Below are 19195 nucleotides of genomic sequence, written 5' to 3'. Positions count from 1 at the left end.
AGCAGTGTGCGAAACGTTGCGTGTCGGGTCACCGGCGCGAACACATCTTCAAAATCCTCCCCGAATTTCTGAGAGAATCCTTGGGCGACGACTCTTGCCTTATGTTTCGCAATGTTCCCTGCCTCGTCACGCTTCAGCTTGTATACCCACCGCGAACCTACGACTTTCCTTCCTTTCGGCAATGGGACAAGTTCCCATGTCTGGTTCCGCTTATGGGAGTCAAGCTCGTCCTCCATCGCATCTCGCCATTCCTTGGTCTCCAGCGCTTCTCGAACGTTGACTGGTTCCTCCGAAGCACACGCTACGTTCCCAACAGCGAAATCAAGAACGTACTCTTCTAGGTTCCGCGGTGTCTTACCACGCGTTTGACGCTGCGAGCGACGAACTGGTTCCACCTGAGTAGGCTCTTCTTCTTCGTCGTCATCTGCCTCTGGATCCGGGGCAGGCTTCTCCTCATCTTCAAGCTTCAGTGGATCTCTCTCCTCCTCAACGGTTGCTCTCTGCTTCTCGTTGGCTTCCGGCTTCAGCGGCATATCTACCGACGAACTACCGTTCCGCAGTTCCACAAAGCGCGCGTCGCGGCTGACGGTGATCAGGTCAGTCTCGCAATCCACAAAACGGTATGCTTTGTGATCCATCGAGTAGCCCACAAAACGTAGCTTCCTCGATTTGCTTTCTAGCTTTCCGCGCTTCTGATCTGGAACATGGACGAAGGCCTCTGCACCAAAGATGCGAAGGTGAGCCAGATCCGGCTTACGGCCCCACCATAGCTCATAGGGGGTCTTCGGGACACTTCTTGAAGGCAAACGGTTTTGGAGATAGGTAGCGGTTAACACCGCCTCTCCCCAGTAACGCTTATCCATGCCAGAATCGATTAGCATACATGTAGCCATCTCCGTAATGGACCGATTCTTGCGTTCGGCCACACCGTTCTGCTGGGGAGTGTACGGCGTCGTGAACTGCGGCATGATCCCTTCGGCGCGATAGAAGCTCTTCAGGTCGTTGTTGCAAAATTCGCCCCCTCCGTCGGAACGAATGGCTCCAGGCTTCCGGCCGAAAATATTCTGCGTCCATCGAACGTAATCCTTAATGTGCTCCGCTGCATCCGACTTGTACTTCAACAAATATGTCACCGTGAAGCGGCTATAATCGTCAATCAAGTGCAGAACGTACCGATTTCCACTAGGGGTCGTGGTTTTCATCGGCCCGCACAAGTCGGTATGCACGATGTCGAGGATCCGTTTGGATTTACGCTCCGCCACCGGGGGAAACGGCTGCCTAGCGGATTTCCCTTCGAGACAACATTCACAAACAAGACGCATGCCACAGTCACCTACCTTAACACCTGTTGCTAGGTTTTCCTTGAAGAGTCGTTCAGTCGCTGCCCAGTCACGATGGCCGAATCGCCGGTGCCACTGGTGCTGGCAATTCTCACGATGCTCACCAGCGACGGCCTTGTTGGAAACTTCCAGCGTTCGAAGGTAGTACAAACCTCCGTAGCGATAGCCTGTTGCCACCACGTCTCCTCCTGCATCAGCAATCCGACAGCCTTCGCCATCGAAACTCACCGCAAGGTTCTTTTCTGCCAATTTGGCCACTGATAACAGGCTTGTCGAAAGCCCTGGAACGAACTTCACACTCTTCATGTCAATCTTCACCGGCTGACCGGCACCGTCCACACCACTAATCACTCCACTGCCTTCTCCGAGGATCTTCGTCTTCTGTCCATCAGCGAGCGTGATCCACCCGCCAGAAAACTCACTCAGCGTATCGAAAAACTCGCGACTGTTGGTCATATGGGCGCTGGCCCCACTGTCAATGACCCATGATGACGACCGAACACTTTCCGAACCGGTAAATGCCACATTTCTTCCGTCGCTCTGGGCGGCTTTCGCTTTGGGAGCTTCTTTGTCCCCACTACCTTCTGCCTTCTGCGCCTTAAACTTCCGGCAATCACGCCGAAGATGACCCGGACGCTTACAGAAGTGGCACACGCGAAACTCTTTCGTTTTGTTGTCGACCGACCGCATTGCTTTCTCCGATTTCGAACCGGAATTACCACACTCGCGCTCCAAACGACGATGATATTCATCCATTAATTTGGATTTGACGATATCGAGCGAGATATCATCATCTTCACGGCTATCCAGAGCCGCCACAATGCCATCAAACGAGGGAGGCAAACTTCGCAGGAGCATGCACACTTTGGTGTCTTTGTCCAGCTCCGTGCCGGCCGCGTCTAATCGATCGAACAGTTCATCCACCTCACGCAAATGTTCCTCCAAATTACCGCGCTTGGGGAGGTTAACCGCACACAACTTTTTCAATAATGAAACTCGCACCGAACGCGTCGTCTTTTGGTGGTACGATTTCAGCGCGCGGAACACGACATGAGCACTAGCACAATGTTTGATGAGCGGCAGCTGGTTATCTTCAATCAGCAACACCAAAGTGGCCTTCGCCTTTCGATCGGCGGTCTTCCACTCATCGTCCTGTCCCTCTTCATCCGGGACGGGTTCACTCACAACAGTCCACAAATCTTCCCGTTGCAACAGCATCTCGATGCGCACCTTCCAGGTTGACCAGTTTGTGCCATTCAACTTGGCAAAGGCAAAACGAGAATCAGCCATCTTGGCAAAAACACTACCGCTATTCCGCACTCGCGACGCTTGGAGAGAACAAAAGCTTTTTCACCAAAGCCACCGGTGGCTCTGCACTCAGCAGCAGCAGCGCACCAACACACACAAACGCCGTCGAACTTTCGCGATACTCCGTCACTTCCGATCGGACTATTTCTTCCGCAATTTCTCAAATCCTACTGCTTCCTGGGACACCATAACCTGACGACGATACGAGCAGGTGGAAAACACAGCAGATCAGCGAAGCCGCAGATTCGGATTTGTCACGGGAAATAAAACACGCGAGCTAACTTTGAACGGTTTTAATTAGAGTTAAAATGAATATCAACTGTACGCGGGAAATGTGCTTTTAGGAATGAGCATAAATGTCAAACGTACCTGGGGGTACAACAATGCGCTAGTAATCATACTCACGGGGGGTGCTTGGATGCACCGTATACTTAGCCGGAGGTAATCATCGTTCCTCTACAAGCTTTTGACAAGAATAGACGTAATTAGCAGTTACTCCGAGTCTTTTCATTCCCACCGATCATAACAATTTTTGGCGACGAGTTTTGAAGTTCTGAAGATTTTGCAAGCGAAAATCGATGTCTCGAAGCGAAAATCCGGACGGTACTCAAGATGGAAATTCTGGCGGAGGAGGAGATGTCGTGCCAACAGGTTCGTTGTCGGAAGTGATGCGTCAGATGGCAATCCAGAACACCCGTCTGATGGCCCTCTTGGAACAATTCACCGGAGGAACACAACCAGCACTGCAGCGAAGCGCTCCAGAGCACATCATTGAATCCCTGTCATCCGCAATCAAAGAATTTCATTTCGACCCGGAAAATGGACTAACATTCGACCGCTGGTTTTCAAAATACGAAGATCTCTTCAGGCAGGACGGCAGAAACCTGGACGACCCGGCGAAAGTGCGGCTATTGCTGCGCAGCCTTAGCATTCCAGTTCACGAGAAGTTTTTGAATTATCTCCTGCCAAGTCACCCACGCGATTTTACCTTCGATCAAGTTATGGAGAAGTTGAAGGCTATTTTTGGACAGCAAAAGTCGTTATTCAGTAAGCGATACGACTGCCTGCAGCTCATCAAGAGTGAAGCCGATGATTTCGTCACGTACGCTGGGGTCGTCAACCGGCAGTGCGAGCAGTTTGAACTACAGAAGCTTTCCGTCAATCAATTCAAAAGTCTTGTGTTCATTTGCGGATTGAAGTCAGCGAAGGACTCTGATGTCAGGACTCGACTTTTGTCAAAACTCGAGTCCGATGCAGCCGACACCAACATTGAAGGCTTAGTGACCGAATGCCAGCGTCTATCAAACTTGAAGCATGATACGGCGTTGGTCGAGAAGAAGCATTCATCTTCAGCAGTACAATCGAAGACAAAGTCAAGCAGCCATTCAAAATCGTCAACAGCAGACAGTAAAGTTCCACCATCTCCATGCTGGCAGTGTGGATCCATGCATTTTGTGAAGGATTGCCTGTTCTCTCAACACACCTGCAAGCAATGTGTAAAAATGGGCCATAAGGAAGGATACTGCAGCTGTTCGTCGAAGTCTTCTGCACCAACGTCCGCAAGCGACAAGAAGGTCAGAAAGAAAGGCAAGAAAACTCAAATGAAAACTATTCAAACCGTTAAGCATATCCAGAGCCGAAGGAGGTACGTAACCGTCACATTCAACGGAACTCAAGCAAAGTTGCAGCTAGACTGCGGCTCCGACATCACGGTGGTCTCACAAGAAACCTGGGAGAAGATTGGTCAACCGACCGTCAAACCGACTCAAATGGAGGCAACGACTGCATCTGGAGAATCCCTGGAGTTGGTGGGTGAGTTCACTTCAACAGTCAAAATCAGCAACGTCACTCGGGAAGATCGCTGCTACATCACTTCGGTCAAGGATCTCAATGTGATTGGCCTAGACTGGATGGACGCTTTCGATCTGTGGTCGAAACCGCTTGCTGCACATTGCAAAAAAGTGAAGCTTTCAAACCTACCTCGTGATGAACAGTATTTCCCAGCTCGATATCCTGAAGTCTTCCAGGAAGGATTAGGTCTCTGCACCAAAACTCAAATTAGTCTGAATCTGAAGCCAGATGCGCAGCCAGTTTACCGGCCCAGGCGGCCAGTTCCATTCCATGCCACTGAAAAGGTCGAAGAGGAATTGGACCGACTTCAACGTTTGGACATCATAACACCCACCGATTTTTCGGACTGGGCAGCTCCGATAGTTGTCGTCAAGAAGCCAGGCGGAAAGGTCCGCATTTGCGCCGACTACTCCACCGGACTCAATGCAGCTCTAGAAGCGAACCAGTACCCGCTACCAACGCCAGATGAAATCTTCGCCAAGCTCGCCGGCAAACGCGTGTTCAGCATCATTGATCTTTCCGACGCGTACCTTCAAGTAAAAGTGGACGATGAAGCGAAAAAGATGCTGACAATCAACACCCATCGTGGCTTGTTCCGATTCAACCGTTTGGCACCAGGAGTGAAATCAGCACCAGGCGCATTCCAGCAGCTGATGGCGAAGATGACAGCAGGTCTGGAGGGAATCGACGTTTTCCTTGATGACATCATCGTTCACAGCGAGAACGAAGAGAAACATTTTGCAGCTCTCAACGCACTCTTCAAGCGACTACGTGAGTATGGTTTTCGTTTACGCTTAGAAAAATGCCAATTCAACCAGAAGGAGATCAAGTACCTCGGACACATTGTTGACGCAAATGAAATCCGACCCGATCCAGCGAAGGTTTCAGCGATAGTCCAGATGCCAGCTCCGACGGACGTTACAACCCTGCGATCGTTTCTTGGCGCCGTAAACTTCTACGGGAAATTTGTACGAGAGATGCACCAACTACGCCATCCTCTGGACAACCTATTGAAGAAGGACGTCAAATTCATCTGGAGCCAGGAATGTCAACATGCGTTTTCGGATATCAAGTGTGTCCTGCAATCGAATCTGCTCCTCGCCCATTACAATCCGGAGCACGAAATCATTGTAGCTGGTGACGCATCCAAGACGGGTATTGGAGCCGTTATAATGCATCGCTTACCCAACGGAAGCATCAAAGCGTTTTCTCATGCAGCCAAATCGCTCAATCAAGCCGAACAAAATTACAGCCAGATTGAGAAGGAGGCCCTTGCGTTAGTGTTTGCCTGTACAAAATTCCATCGTATGCTCTGGGGTAGACGATTCACGCTTCAAACTGACCATCAACCGCTCCTGAAAGTTTTCGGATCGAAGAAAGGGATTCCGGTACACACCGCAAACCGTCTTCAGCGATGGGCGCTCACACTCTTGGGATACGATTTTGCGATCGAGTACGTTTCAACACAGAATTTTGGGTACGCAGATGTCTTGTCGCGTCTCATCAACAACCACGAGAAGCCAGATGAGGAAGCAGTAATCGCAATGGTTCGAGTCGAAGATGATGTCAGTTCCAGTTTGCAAGATACTCTACAAAACCTCCCTGTCACTTCCAAGATGGTTCAAGACGCTACAGCTAAAGATCCACTACTGCAGAAGGTGTCATCCTACATCAAGAATGGGTGGCCAGCACGAAATGAAGCTGTTCCAGACGAGGTAAAACCTTATTTTGGTCATCGAGAGTCCTATTCATTGATCGGAGGGTGCGTGATGATGGTGGATCGAGTCGTTATTCCCAAGTGCTTACAAAAACGTATCTTGAAGAGAATTCACGATGGTCATCCCGGAATCGAACGCTCGAAGGCGTGTGCTCGAGGAATTGTTTTCTGGCCACGAATCGACAACGATATTGCTGACTACGTCCGCCGATGCTCAAGCTGCGCCAGTGCTGCCAAGTCCCCTCCACAAGCCAACCCACAACCGTGGCCGGATGCGGATGGTCCATGGCAACGGCTACATTTGGATTTTGCTGGTCCATTGGATGGATTCTACTATCTGGTCGTTGTGGACTCAAGTACGAAATGGCCAGAAATTCTGCAGACGCGATCTCCGACAAGCTCAACTACAATCTTTTTCCTCCGCGAATGTTTCGCCCGATTCGGCATACCAACGGTAATCGTGACAGACAACGGAAGTCAATTCGTCAGTGCCGAGTTCCGGAAATTCTGCGAGGAGTTAGGAATCGTTCATTTCCGCACAGCGCCGTATCACCCGCAATCAAATGACCAAGCGGAACGATTTGTTGACACTCTCAAGCGCTCTTTGAAGAAAATCATTGGGGGAGGAGAGACGTCAACAGCAACGCCAAAGTACATTCTTCCAACGAAGTCTGGAAGTGGATGCCAGGTGTCGTCATCGAAAGAATTGGCAATGTCAACTACAACATCCTCCTTGATCACCAAATTGGCCGACGAAAGGTGCTACGATCCCACATTGACCAGTTGAAGATCCGTTGCGGCGAGGACATTGAAACAGAGCGACCAGTTCCATTGAACATTCTAATCCAGGATTTCGGTCTTCACCAACAAGCAGAACCCGAACAGCAATCCCAGTCGTACATTGGTAATGATGCGACCATCGTTCCCGTTCAACAACCTCATGGTTCCGGCGATCAAAGAGGCCACGTTACCGAACAACATTTAGAATCCGTGGTGAATGATTCGCTACCAGCTGAGGATCCAAGTGAGGATGAAGAATTTGATGAAACGCTCCTGGAAGATTTGCAGCGAGAACCACCGTCGTATTCAACACCTTTGCAGCAGCAACGGCCAACTCAACGTCCTCAGCGATCCGTGCGTCCACCGAAGAAGTTTGATGAGTACATCCGGAACTAACCAAAAGGGGGAGATGCTACCAAGGCACCGATTTGCAACCAAGCAAGCCTTGGAAGACGGCGTCGCTAGGAGGAGAAAAATGTTTCAGTTGTCCTGTATTAGCTTTTGACAAGAATAGACGTAATTAGCAGTTACTCCGAGTCTTTTCATTCCCACCGATCATAACAATCCGAACATTGGATTGTATGAAAAATGAAAACAATTTGTATGACGCGTAAGAAACCCTAAGCCCCCCTCATCCATTAATCCCTTCATTATTCGACCGCCCCTAACGTAAACCTGCACCAATTAAATAAAGCGTTCTTCAAAACTTTTCTCAATATTTTTTTCGCGGCTATAATATATTGTTCGCATTAAAAATAGGTTAGCCAACTCGCGAAAATCGAATCTTCAGCCACTTTGTCGTATCGCAACTCGATTCTTATGATTACAGTTAAGTGTCCGAATCGAATTGCGGCGTGACAAAATGGATAGAAAATTGATTTTTGCAAGTTGGTTAACCCAATTTTTAACGCAAATTAGTATAATTCATTTATTGAAATCTATCTAAAGCTCAAATTACACAAGACAGTCTTATGGAACCAAGAATGGATTGAAACGTAATTCATAAGACTATCTATGGATTTTGTTATCATGTCAATGCTGGTTCATAAGATCATCTTACGAAATTCCTACGAGGTGTATTATAGAAACAACATCTGCCGAAAACCATACAATGGTTTTATCAATTTCAGAGATTTTTCTTGTGTCGTAATTCCATAAGCAAATCTTATGACAGTCTTACGACCGCCCTCCTCAGTGTATGTGTATTATTTGCTGTTAGAAAAATGAAATTAAAATCGTCGTCAATTCAAAGAACAAGCATTCTAATCCAGCACAAATCTAGAGAATCAAACAATCGTTCGAGCTAAAGACACATATACTTAGGACCCTGGTCCCAATTACCCTACGCCTACATTTTCAATGTATATGGCTGTTAAATAATATATAAAATAATTTTAGCATCCCGAATATCAACCAAAACGGTTAACATCACATGAAACCATCTATGAAAATAAAACCCTCTATGAAATTTTCAGAGTTCAACGTATATTTTACACCGGACCAAAGTCAAAAATAAAATCGCATCCAGTAACACTGCTGTCAAAACATTCCTCTCGCCTTCTCGCTCGCTCTCACTGCGTTGGTTGGTGTGCGGAACGGTTGCGGAGGAGGCAAATCGAAAAGAAACACAGCCAGCCAGCAGACAGTTCCCGAGAGTGAAAAAAAGTCAAGATGGTGTTTGCAAAGTTCGGTTTTATTTTGCTGCTGGCGTCCAGTTTCGCCCAAGGTGAGCTAATATTCCGCGCTCGGTAGCTAGCTTCCGGTCCGGCCGATCCGTTTCCACCGGTTTCCGCTCGCGGGTGTCGTTTTTCGGTGGTGAAATCGGCGTTTGAAAAATCCATTTGGTGACCCGTCCCGAATCAATGGGCGACGAACGACGGAGAGTGCATTGCGTTTTTTTTTTCTCGTAGGCAGTGTGAAGGAGCTTTTTCCTCCTTTTTCGATATGGGAAAGAGTGTGTATGCAAGCGAGTTTTTATGTTGATCGGATGCACCCGGAGGAGGGTGGGATGGTGCGGTGTAAAGAAAGAACCCGGAGGAAGAAGTGCAAAGCAGAAAACGATCTTTTCTTCGACCTGACCGATTGTTCGGTGCTTCTGCTTTATTCGTGTGTACATGATGAACAGTGGGAAAAATGAGCTGAGAGCGGATCAAAATTGAAACTACACCTGCTGAACTACAGTCACCCTACAGTTATGAATCAACTGAGGTTCACCATTTTAAAGCATATTTGATTTAAAATCATTAAAAGACCTAGTCACCGATCTAACATTGCAAAACAAAGGGGGAGATCCCCTCGTACCGGACACTTAAACCATTAAATTTATAATTTTAAAAAATATTGTTTTTATTTGATCTTGTTTCCCATTTATGATAAATATCATTTTTGTAGCGTACAAAAATAAATTTTAAAATATAAATACAAATTTTGACATTACATTTTGATGATGTATTCTAATACAGTTAACTCTCGCTTACTCGATATTCCGTATCTCGATATCGAGTTAGAGAATTATAGTGAAAGTTGATTTTCATATCTCGATTGTCCCTTGGATCGCATTTGCACTGGTTTGGTGTCCCTCGATGTCTCCCTAACTCGATGGTCCCTTCAAGATCGAGTAAGGGAGAGTTGACTGTAGTAAATTGATCAATCATGAAAGGTGGCTCCCAATACCGGACACAATCTGGAAATGGTTCGATTTGTGTAAATTTATTCATCATCGAGTTTTTTACTCCAGGAATAGTATTTTATTGCCTATTTAATGCATTGGCAACATTTTTCGTATAACCTGGGATAACGCCCTAAAAGCCATTGGTAACCATGTGTGTAGCTCGTTCTGAGGAAATGAATGAACAAACATCCAAACCAACACTACTGGCAAATAGAGAATGATCCTTTCTTCACCATTGCGTTGTTGAACAACGTGTAACTCCATTCAAATTCATAGGAACAACGAGCTACACAGATGGTTACCAATGGCTTTTAGGAGGAGATCAGAAGTCATGCGAGATCTACAAGAAGAATTTGCATTTTAATTAGTTTGCAAAATGTCCATCGAAAACCTCTTCGACATATGATGAAAAGTAACACATTTTACGGGGTTGTTCATTCTTTCTTTTTTATTGCATGTTTGATACCATGATCGACGTAATCCATGGAAAATGAATGTAGTTTGAGACACTAGTTACAAAGTTTGGGCAAAAGTTACAAAGATATTACAGTTAACTCTCCCTTACTCGATATTCTGTATCTCGATATCGAGTTAGAGAACCATAGTAAAAGTTGGTTTTCATGGCTACCTCGATGGTCCCTTGGATCGCATTTGTACTGGTTTTGTGTTCTATAACACGATGGTCCCTTCAACATCGAGTTAAGGAGAGTTGACTGTATAAAACAAATCAAGCTGTTCGAAACTGGGGTATAGGAGGTGCTTGACCAAAATTCTGTTTTGCCATATTCAAAATAATTACTATCCCATTTTCTTTAAGCAATTACAAAGGTTTTTTTGTTATAGTTTTCCTTTAAAGTTGAATCCATATTTATAGACCCTAAACTAAATTAACTATACATGAACTACTTTACTGTTGAAAGGATCTCCAAATCTCAGTGTATGAATAATGTATGAAACTCAATTTTATTTATTATTCGCCAACATTATTCTCCATAATAGCTTTCTTTCCCTGTAATACACCATTTTTATGAACATACCTACCTAAAATTTTTCGATAATTTTGAGAAAAAGTGTTGATTTTGATAGAAATTTTAAAAGTTGTTTTAGACTATCCCACAGATGTGGATCAGTGAGAGAGGAGCCTCTGCTCGATACTTTTGTCTATACTACTGTGCTCAATTGTTTGGCACAAAAATTGAGATAGGGTTTTCCATTTCCTCGAAGATTATTCTGATAATGTTTGCAGAGTTTCCCTCAAAAAAATCTATCTATTCCTTTAACGAATTCTCCCGTTGTTACTCTAAAAGAAAGATTCCTACAGGATTCCCAAGATTATTCACAAAGATTTGTTCCAGAGTCTCTGAAGTTTTAGATTTTTTCTAAAAAAAACTCTACAAAAACTCCAACGTTGATTTTTCTATTCATCCTTTCAGGAGTTTTATTATACTTCCTAAAATTGCTCCAAAAATCCTCAATACATTCGACTAGGAATTTCTCATAATGTTTCTCTTGGAATTTCTTCAAAATTTTATCTTAGGATTACTCTTGCAATTTTACAGAACATTTCTCGAGTAGTTTCTGTAGTAGAATCAACAAAGATCATTCAAAACGTTATATAAGGTTTCACTCCAGTTAATACAACATCAAAAATCCACGGAATTTCTTCCTGGAATGCTGCAGGGTATTACTTTCGATTTATTATTTTTTCAATTACCTAAGCAATTTATATGGGAAGTCCTTTGAGATTTCCATTCAAGAGTCCAGGAGATATTTTAAACATCATTGCTGGAGATCACGAAGAGTTATTTTAGAACCTACGTAAGTTTTATCAGAGGTTGGATTTTCTTAGAAAAATCTCCAAGTAATTTTCGAAAATTCTTCAATAATTTTCGAAAATTCCTTGACTAGATCTCGGGTTTAGTATCACACAGGCGTATCTGCATCAATCGTTTCTCTTCGTCGATTGTCTTTTTACGGTAGTTCAGTCGAATTTCGTTCGTTGCACAATCTTTAGATAGGCTACGTTTTATTTGGGCTATGATATTTAACTCGAACAGCCCGATCAGTGAATGTCTTTCATTAGGTGGGCTGCAGATTTAATGCAACGAACGAAAATTAAGTTAATGCGTGAGGAAATTTCTGAGAAAAACCTTGAATGAATTTATGAAGGAATCCATACAAAAATATCTGAAAGAATGACTGGAAAATCGGCACAGGAATTGAAGGGTTTGCTGGAAAAATCTATTCCATGGTAGCACCAGAGCTGCGTTTATTTTCGACAAATTTCGAACTAATCGAGTCAGATAAATACTATGCACTAACTGTGATGTATGATTCCATATTCATCAAAATGATCAAAAATCCAATAGTCAACTAACCGTCTTAATAAGAAAACTTTCGATAAATTGATAAACTGATCGGGCGATTTTGAAAAATTTAGCCCATTTTAAGCACTTTTTCTAGGAAAACACTTTTTTCGTTGGCAAATAGTTAGTCAAAGTCGTCGCAGAGAAAGTGTTGATGAATGTCTTCGAAAATTCTGGAACAACCTTTTGAGGATTTTCCTGGAAGAACTCCTCTATGAATCTTTGGTAAATCTGCTACAGTACCTAATGGAGAGATCGATGAAAGAATTGGTGGAAAAATCTCTGAACGAAATCCTACAATAGAATGTGGGAAAATTTTAAGAGTACATATACCCTGTTGAAATCACTGGGGCTAGTTGCGATGGATTTCCCGTAGCTAATTCTGAAGAAACTCCTCTGAACATTAATTGAAAAATCTCTGGAGATTATTTTTTACTGAACTGCTGAGAAAATGTGTAAACAAATCTCGAGAGAAATTTCTGAAGCAAAATGCCTGACAGTATAGCAGAAGAAATCTGGTGAGAAATCACTAGAAGCATACCTTAAGCTTTTCTTTGAGGAATCTTAAAAGAAAATAGGTTTCTTGAGGTTACTCAAGAGCCTCTAGGATTTTGCTCAAGGACCGAGGCATTCGAAAAAAAAAATGAAAATCTTTCATTCTTATTCATCCCTTTTTAGAGAGACTTTCCGCTCGAGTTTGGTTAAAAGGCCTTTTAGAGACTTGCATTCATATTACGTGTGTCGATTAAAAATTATTCACTTTGTACGGAAATCGACCACCAAAGTCATAAACCCCCAAATATCCCTCGACGTGAACAACTCAGTCCAGTTATTGAGCGGAAATTATAATGAAGTCTCTAAAAGCGATCTGCTACCAGTCCTACATGCAGATTTTCTGGCAAGATTATTCAACAATTCTGTGTTTTGAGCTTAAAAAATTCTTATCATGTGGATTTTAGAAGCTCAAAACACAGAATTAAATAAGGTAACACTAGACTTATCGTGGATTCATTACTGTGATATTGTTAACAAAATCCCACAGTTATGAATCCACGGCTTTCGGAATTTGGTTGTCATTTTATATGCACACATCAAAAAAAAAAGTAAAATTTCATTATAATTGCTTGCAAGATTGAAAAGGTCAATAGTTCACGTAAGAAAAAAATTGTTTGCAAATGTGAAAGTCTACGGGCCCTATTTTATAAGTCGAGTCGATCAAAAATGACTCGACTGGAGTCACTGTCGACCAAAAATTTTACTCGACACGGCTCTGTCACTCGAGTTTATCGACAGTTGTCACTTTAAGTGACTGGATTACTATGGGAGTCGACGGGTGACATCTGAAATATGCATGCTTACTATGATCGACAATGACTACAAACGAGTCACATGAATCCGCTCGATTTACAAAATAGACCCCTACTTTTATAATTATTTGTTGATTTTGCTTCACGATGGCCCAGAATCTTTCAATATTGGTCTTAGCTCTAGGGTGTTTCGAGGATCACAAACTTTTGGTACAATTTCAATGCTGTTCTCTGAATATCAACTCTAAACCACTTTTCCGTAATAGCATAACACTAATTAAGGCCAGAATAATGATAGGGTGTCTACTACCTGGAAAAACCTGGAAAACCTGGAATTCTCAGGGAATTTTATTCAACCTGGAAAAACCTGGAATTCTCAGGGAATTTCGGCTACACTCAGGGAAATTATTTTGAAACAGTAATAGATAGTAGAATATGTGGGTTCTGTGGCAAAAAACACCTCAACCATAAATTTTGTCGGCTGCGCCGCTATCAAAACGCTAATTGACATGTTCAGTCCTTTTAACGATTTCTAATGAATCAGTATAAAACATGTTTAGACATGGATTTAAGGTTGCCAAATTAGTAAAGGCAAGTACAGTTTCAGTTGGGTCTCGTTCATAAGCAGTTGATAAGTTGAAAACTTGAAAAAAAATACAAAATTGTTTTTTTGGATATTATACAAAATAAATAAGCGCCTGGTGCAAAATTCTAGAGGCTCCAGAGAAACCTACAAAACCTATTAGGCGACTATTCCACATGTTCTTAATGATATTTTTCTCAGATCTTCAGACTGTTTCAGGATTTCTAGTAATTTCTCCAATGATTTATTTTTGAATACCTTCATAAATTTCTTCAGGGATGCTACCTGCTATTTTTCAATGGATGCTTAGAGGAATTTCTTTCGCTCTAACGCTTCCACAAAAGTTTATTCGTTTCGACACTTTTCCACAAAAACCTACAATAATTCCTAAGCCGATTTTCTCATTTATTCCAGGCATTTTCATATGGATTTTTCAAATATTTATCCTCGATTAGTTTCAGGAATTGCTCAAAACTTTTCAAAGAACTACTCGATTTTTTTTTTCTTGGATTTCTCATTAAGTTCCTCCAGATGTTTTTTCTTGGAATGTCTCCAGCATATCATCAAAATATTGTTGCTGTGGTTCAAACATTTCTCTGATATTTTTTCTTTAAAATTTTCCAATCTCCATAGATTTTTTAAAACTTTATTCAAGGTTCAGGGATTCGAACCAACTACTTCAATTATTTTCTTCAAAACGTCTTGTAGAACATTATTTGGAGATAATATTTGTCTAAATTTTAAGAAGGTTTCTTTTTTTTCTGGTGTAAAGTGTCATTAATGAAAAAAAAATCAAACATTTAGGAGGTCTTTCATAGATCCTCGAAGGAATTGAAGGAAGTCGTACTTCACACAAAATTACTCCATGATTCTTTTACGAAATTCATTTTTTCCAAAACAATCTAAAAATTTTGCATGAAATTTGGAATTTATCCAGAAACTAGACTAGAAAATATATAAAGATTTCAATGAAAATTCTTCAAAAAGAAAAATGGAGGAATTACTGTATGAGTTTGTGAAGATACTCTAAACGGAAAAGAGATATTAGAAAAAATCCAGAAAGTTCATGAAAAATTTCAAAACAAACTCCTGAAGAGATCTGCGGAGTAATACGGGAAAGAAATCTATAGTAAATCAAGCTGTTATATTTGTAATGTCATGAGAAATTACAAAAAAGGGCCGTAGAATTATACATAGAAAAATGTCTGTTCAACATAGCAATCAAACTCTCATCTCGTGCTTCCTGTTAGGTTTCTCTTATTATTCATAATATATGTATGGTCTCTTTTTTTAGACACTTCTAGGTGTCTAATGTGATTATTTCTAATACGATCATACTATCAGCCTCAATTTCCCCAAAGAAAAAAAAAATGTAAAACGCTCTCCAGAAAAAAATATTGTGGGTACGTCAATGAAGTCCATACATCTGAATCCCATTTTAAGAGAAAGATTAAGGCCCTTTCAGATCACTGGATAAACATTCTTGATTTTCGTGGTAAACAACAAAAATAATCATTTTTTCCTAGATAATTTTATTTTCGAACATATCTTTCATTTGAAAAAAAAAGGTTTTTAAGGGGAAGCTTCATCACCGGGCCGAAAAAACGGGAAAACCCCCGACTTTGGCGCACGTTTTGATTTTTTAAAATTTAACGGATTAAGATATCAAAAAATAAAACAAATCACGATATTGCTAAGATCTTAGGGAATGTTTTCGTAAAAAAATATTTGATTTTACTCAAAATTTGAAGAAGCTGGACTCTCGGGAAATTTAAAGTTTTTAGATTAAAAATCATCCGCAATCCAATAATTTGTGTGTTTGCACAACGATTTTGTGCATATTATTTCCATTTTCAGGCTAGTTTTTATACTCATTGTAATCAGCAACTCATAACGAGTCTAATGGTATAACAGTCTGATAATGTTCCATACAAATTTATTGAGTTTGAAGCATTTGTATGAAAATATTCCTGAAATTTACGCGCGCCGCCGCGCACCGATAGCAGATAACGGTTTGTTTTCTTGCATGTTGTGTGGCGGGCATACGGATGATGCGAAAGGACGGCAAACGACAAAATAATGTAAAAGATTTGCCTCTGCTTAGGTTCACTAGCTAGGAATTGATCGCCGGGAATGCAAACATAGGAGAACATGGATTTGTTTTAGGACAGCGTAGTAGCGCATGCACAACGGAATTCTCGTGACCAAATATATGGAGTACTTAGTACCATTAGGCCGTCCCCTATTTTTCGAAAATGCGAGATGTTATAGTATCGGGTGTAAATGATTCCCGTGCGCAAAATCGAACTCGCTGCTCTAGAGAAAGCAAAATGATCACGTAAACCACTAGTAACAATTTCTTCTGTGCGCATTGATAGTCAGCAGAGAGGTTTATTTTTTTGTAGTTATAAATTTTAATTAATCATACACTGTTACAGAGATGTCTCTAGTATAAAATATTATTTCAGTTTGGGCTAGTAATAATTAAGTGAATGCGGTTGAATTGTTCCAACCCGTGTCCTTTTTTTGTCAACATTTACTTAATTTAGTGGTACCTACTATCCCAAAATAATAACGTGTTTTAAACAATAAGTATTTATTGAACAAAGCTAGTTGACATAACGTTCATAATTACAAAGAAAATAAACTTCTATCTATCGCGCATGAGATTTTGTTACTAGTGCCTTCTCGTACATATATTGCGGCCACTAGAGCACCGAGCTCAATTTTGCTCACGGGGGTCATTTACACTCAACACCTTCAAGGCCGTTGGGGGACCACTTAGCGTCTATGGACTTAAAATTTTTACATGATTTTTTTTCTTACCAAAACGAGCACTTTACAACACATTTCCCGATTTTCGCACCCTCGTGACCCCAGTACAACTCGGAATATCTCCGGCATGGTTCCGAATACAGAATTGTCCATTTATGACAAATAACTGAAACCTTTTTAAAGTAAACTGAGGGTAGTTTCAAAAAAGAAATTGACGAAATGGCAGCTGTTTGAAAATGCCTTGACGGAGGCCGGTAACGTAAAGATCAACAACATTGACTCATTAACTTCTCCGAAAACTCTTGGAGGAAATAACATATTCCTATAATAGTTTCCCACTAGTTGCACCAGGGATTTCTCCAGAAGATGCCTTGGGAATGTCTTTCAGAGGTTCCTACAGGAAACTCTTTCAAGGCTTCCTCAAGAAATAAAGTAATTCTACCAAGAATTCTTATAAAAATGTCCTAAGGGAAACACCAACAATTGTTTTAAGGAATTCCTCCAGAAATTTCAGGCAATCGTCCAAAGGTAAGGGGAGTTCTCTAGTCATTTATTCAGCGGTTCCTACAGGATTTTTAATAGGTGTTTTTCAACGAATGCATCTTCAGGAACTCCTGCATTTGTTTCGTAACGGCTATTTTGATTTTTCTATTTTCTAAATATTTATTTAGAGATTCTTCATGGAATTTCCTTAACCCTCAAAGCCCCGGGACAGACTTTTTATTTTCAATCGATTGGTGCTCAGAAACTAATAACTTTAACGAAATGTGGTTTTCACTATGATCGATGGGATGAGTTAGACTTCCTGCGAGTGGGATTTTCAAACCTGAAGTTCAGGTCTGGACATGTTTTTCAACCGGAAATAAGTGTTCCCTAGTCACATTTTTTAAAACTTTAACAACGAAACAAATGTCAAACGATAGGTTTTAGCCCTTTTTAGACATTATGTATCGGACCAAGGCAAGAATACATCATTTGGTTTATTTTCTTGCATGGGACATACAGGGGATAGGCAAAATGATTGAGATAGGCAAAATTTTGCCCAAATTCAAATGCTTATAACTTTATGAAAAATGGATGAAATTGGATGCATCTGGAAGCAGTCGACGGCAAATTTGGTCCAGTTTAAGGAACTTCTTTGGCCATGCATATTGGCCACTGGACACCGGAGATGTTCCGGATTTTCTGAAGTCATGTCCAAATGTCATTTTTTCTGTCGCTTGTATTTTTGTGCGGTGTAAAGTTCGATAGATGTTTGCAATTTTCCTAGAAACTAGAACTAATAGGAAGTTGAATGCCACTGGACGCATTAAGATTGGTTGGAAATCTTCAGAAATATGACCATTTCCGTAAAACTGGTTCCGGAAAGCATGGTCAGTCATGTTTGTATTTCAAATCATGTAAATATTATCCGGAGCTATATCCAAGCGGACAGCAACCTTAAAAATGATGTTTCCTGCAGCGTATTCAGAACCATTAGATGCACAGACCACTCTATAGAAGGTTCCAGGTACCCCGGGGGAAGTGGTCAATTAGGAACATATCCGGAACCATATCAATATGGGCATCAAACTTCATGATTTTCAAAGGTTATGCTTTCCGAAGCATTTCCAGCATCACCGGCTGCCATGACCACTTTATAGTAGGTTCCAGGTGCCCCGGGGGATGTGGCCAATTCAAAACATGCCCGAAAACACATCAATATGGGTATAAACATCAAGATTTTTGAAGGTGATGCTAATAGAAGTATTTACAGCGCAACTTATTTATACGACCACTGTATAGTAGGTTCCATGGGGGATGAGGTCATGTTTCGAATTGGCCACATCTCTAGGAGCCCCTGGAATCTACTAAAGAGTGGTTATTACATCATGTGGTTCTGAAAATGATCGCCATTTTCCAAGTCCCATAGATCTTACTGTTTATGGTAGAATGTGATTCTAAACAGATGAACGGACATGTTCCGAATCGGCCACATTCCCCGGGGCACCTGGAACCTACTATAAAGTGGTCATGGCAGCCGGTGATGCTGGAAATGCTTCGGAAAGCATAACCTTTAAAAATCATGAAGTTTGATGCCCATATTGATATGGTTCCGGATATGTTCCTAATTGACCACTTCCCCCAGGGTACTTGGAACCTTCTATAGTGTAGTCTGTGCATCTAATGGTTCTGAATATGCTGCAGGAATCATCATTTTTAAGGTTAGTGTCCGCTTGGATATAGCTCCGTATAATATTTACATGATTGGAAATACAAACATGACTGACCATGCTTTCAAGAACCAGTTTTACGGAAATGGTCATATTTCTGAAGATTTCCAACCAATCTTAATGCGTCCGGTGGCATTCAACTTCCTATTAGTTCTAGTTTCTAGGAAAATTGCAAACATCTATCGAACTTTACACCACACAAAAATACAAGCGACAGAAAAAATGACATTTGGACATGACCTCAGAAAATCCGGAACATCTCCGGTGTCCAGTGGCCAATATGC

At 41.8% G+C, this 19195-nt stretch overlaps 1 protein-coding gene across 2 annotated transcripts in view; it reads left to right on the top strand.

The window, feature by feature from the left end:
* The first annotated feature begins 8600 nt into the window (after nt 1-8600).
* The window catches only part of LOC5566323 (activin receptor type-1), a 59490-nt gene continuing 48895 nt past the window's right edge, over nt 8601-19195 (top strand). Inside the window, exon 1 of one of the 2 annotated variants that reach the window (XM_021840355.1) lies at nt 8601-8722. In XM_021840355.1, coding sequence (XP_021696047.1) covers nt 8668-8722 — 55 coding nt within the window. In that variant the 5' untranslated portion in view covers nt 8601-8667. The remainder of the gene's footprint in view (nt 8723-19195) is intronic. The other variant, XM_021840356.1, reaches the window with a different exon arrangement.

This window comes from Aedes aegypti, chromosome 2 (assembly GCF_002204515.2).
Source record: "Aedes aegypti strain LVP_AGWG chromosome 2, AaegL5.0 Primary Assembly, whole genome shotgun sequence".
Taxonomy (NCBI): domain Eukaryota; kingdom Metazoa; phylum Arthropoda; class Insecta; order Diptera; family Culicidae; genus Aedes; species Aedes aegypti.
This window is presented reverse-complemented; position numbering and strand designations above follow the sequence as displayed.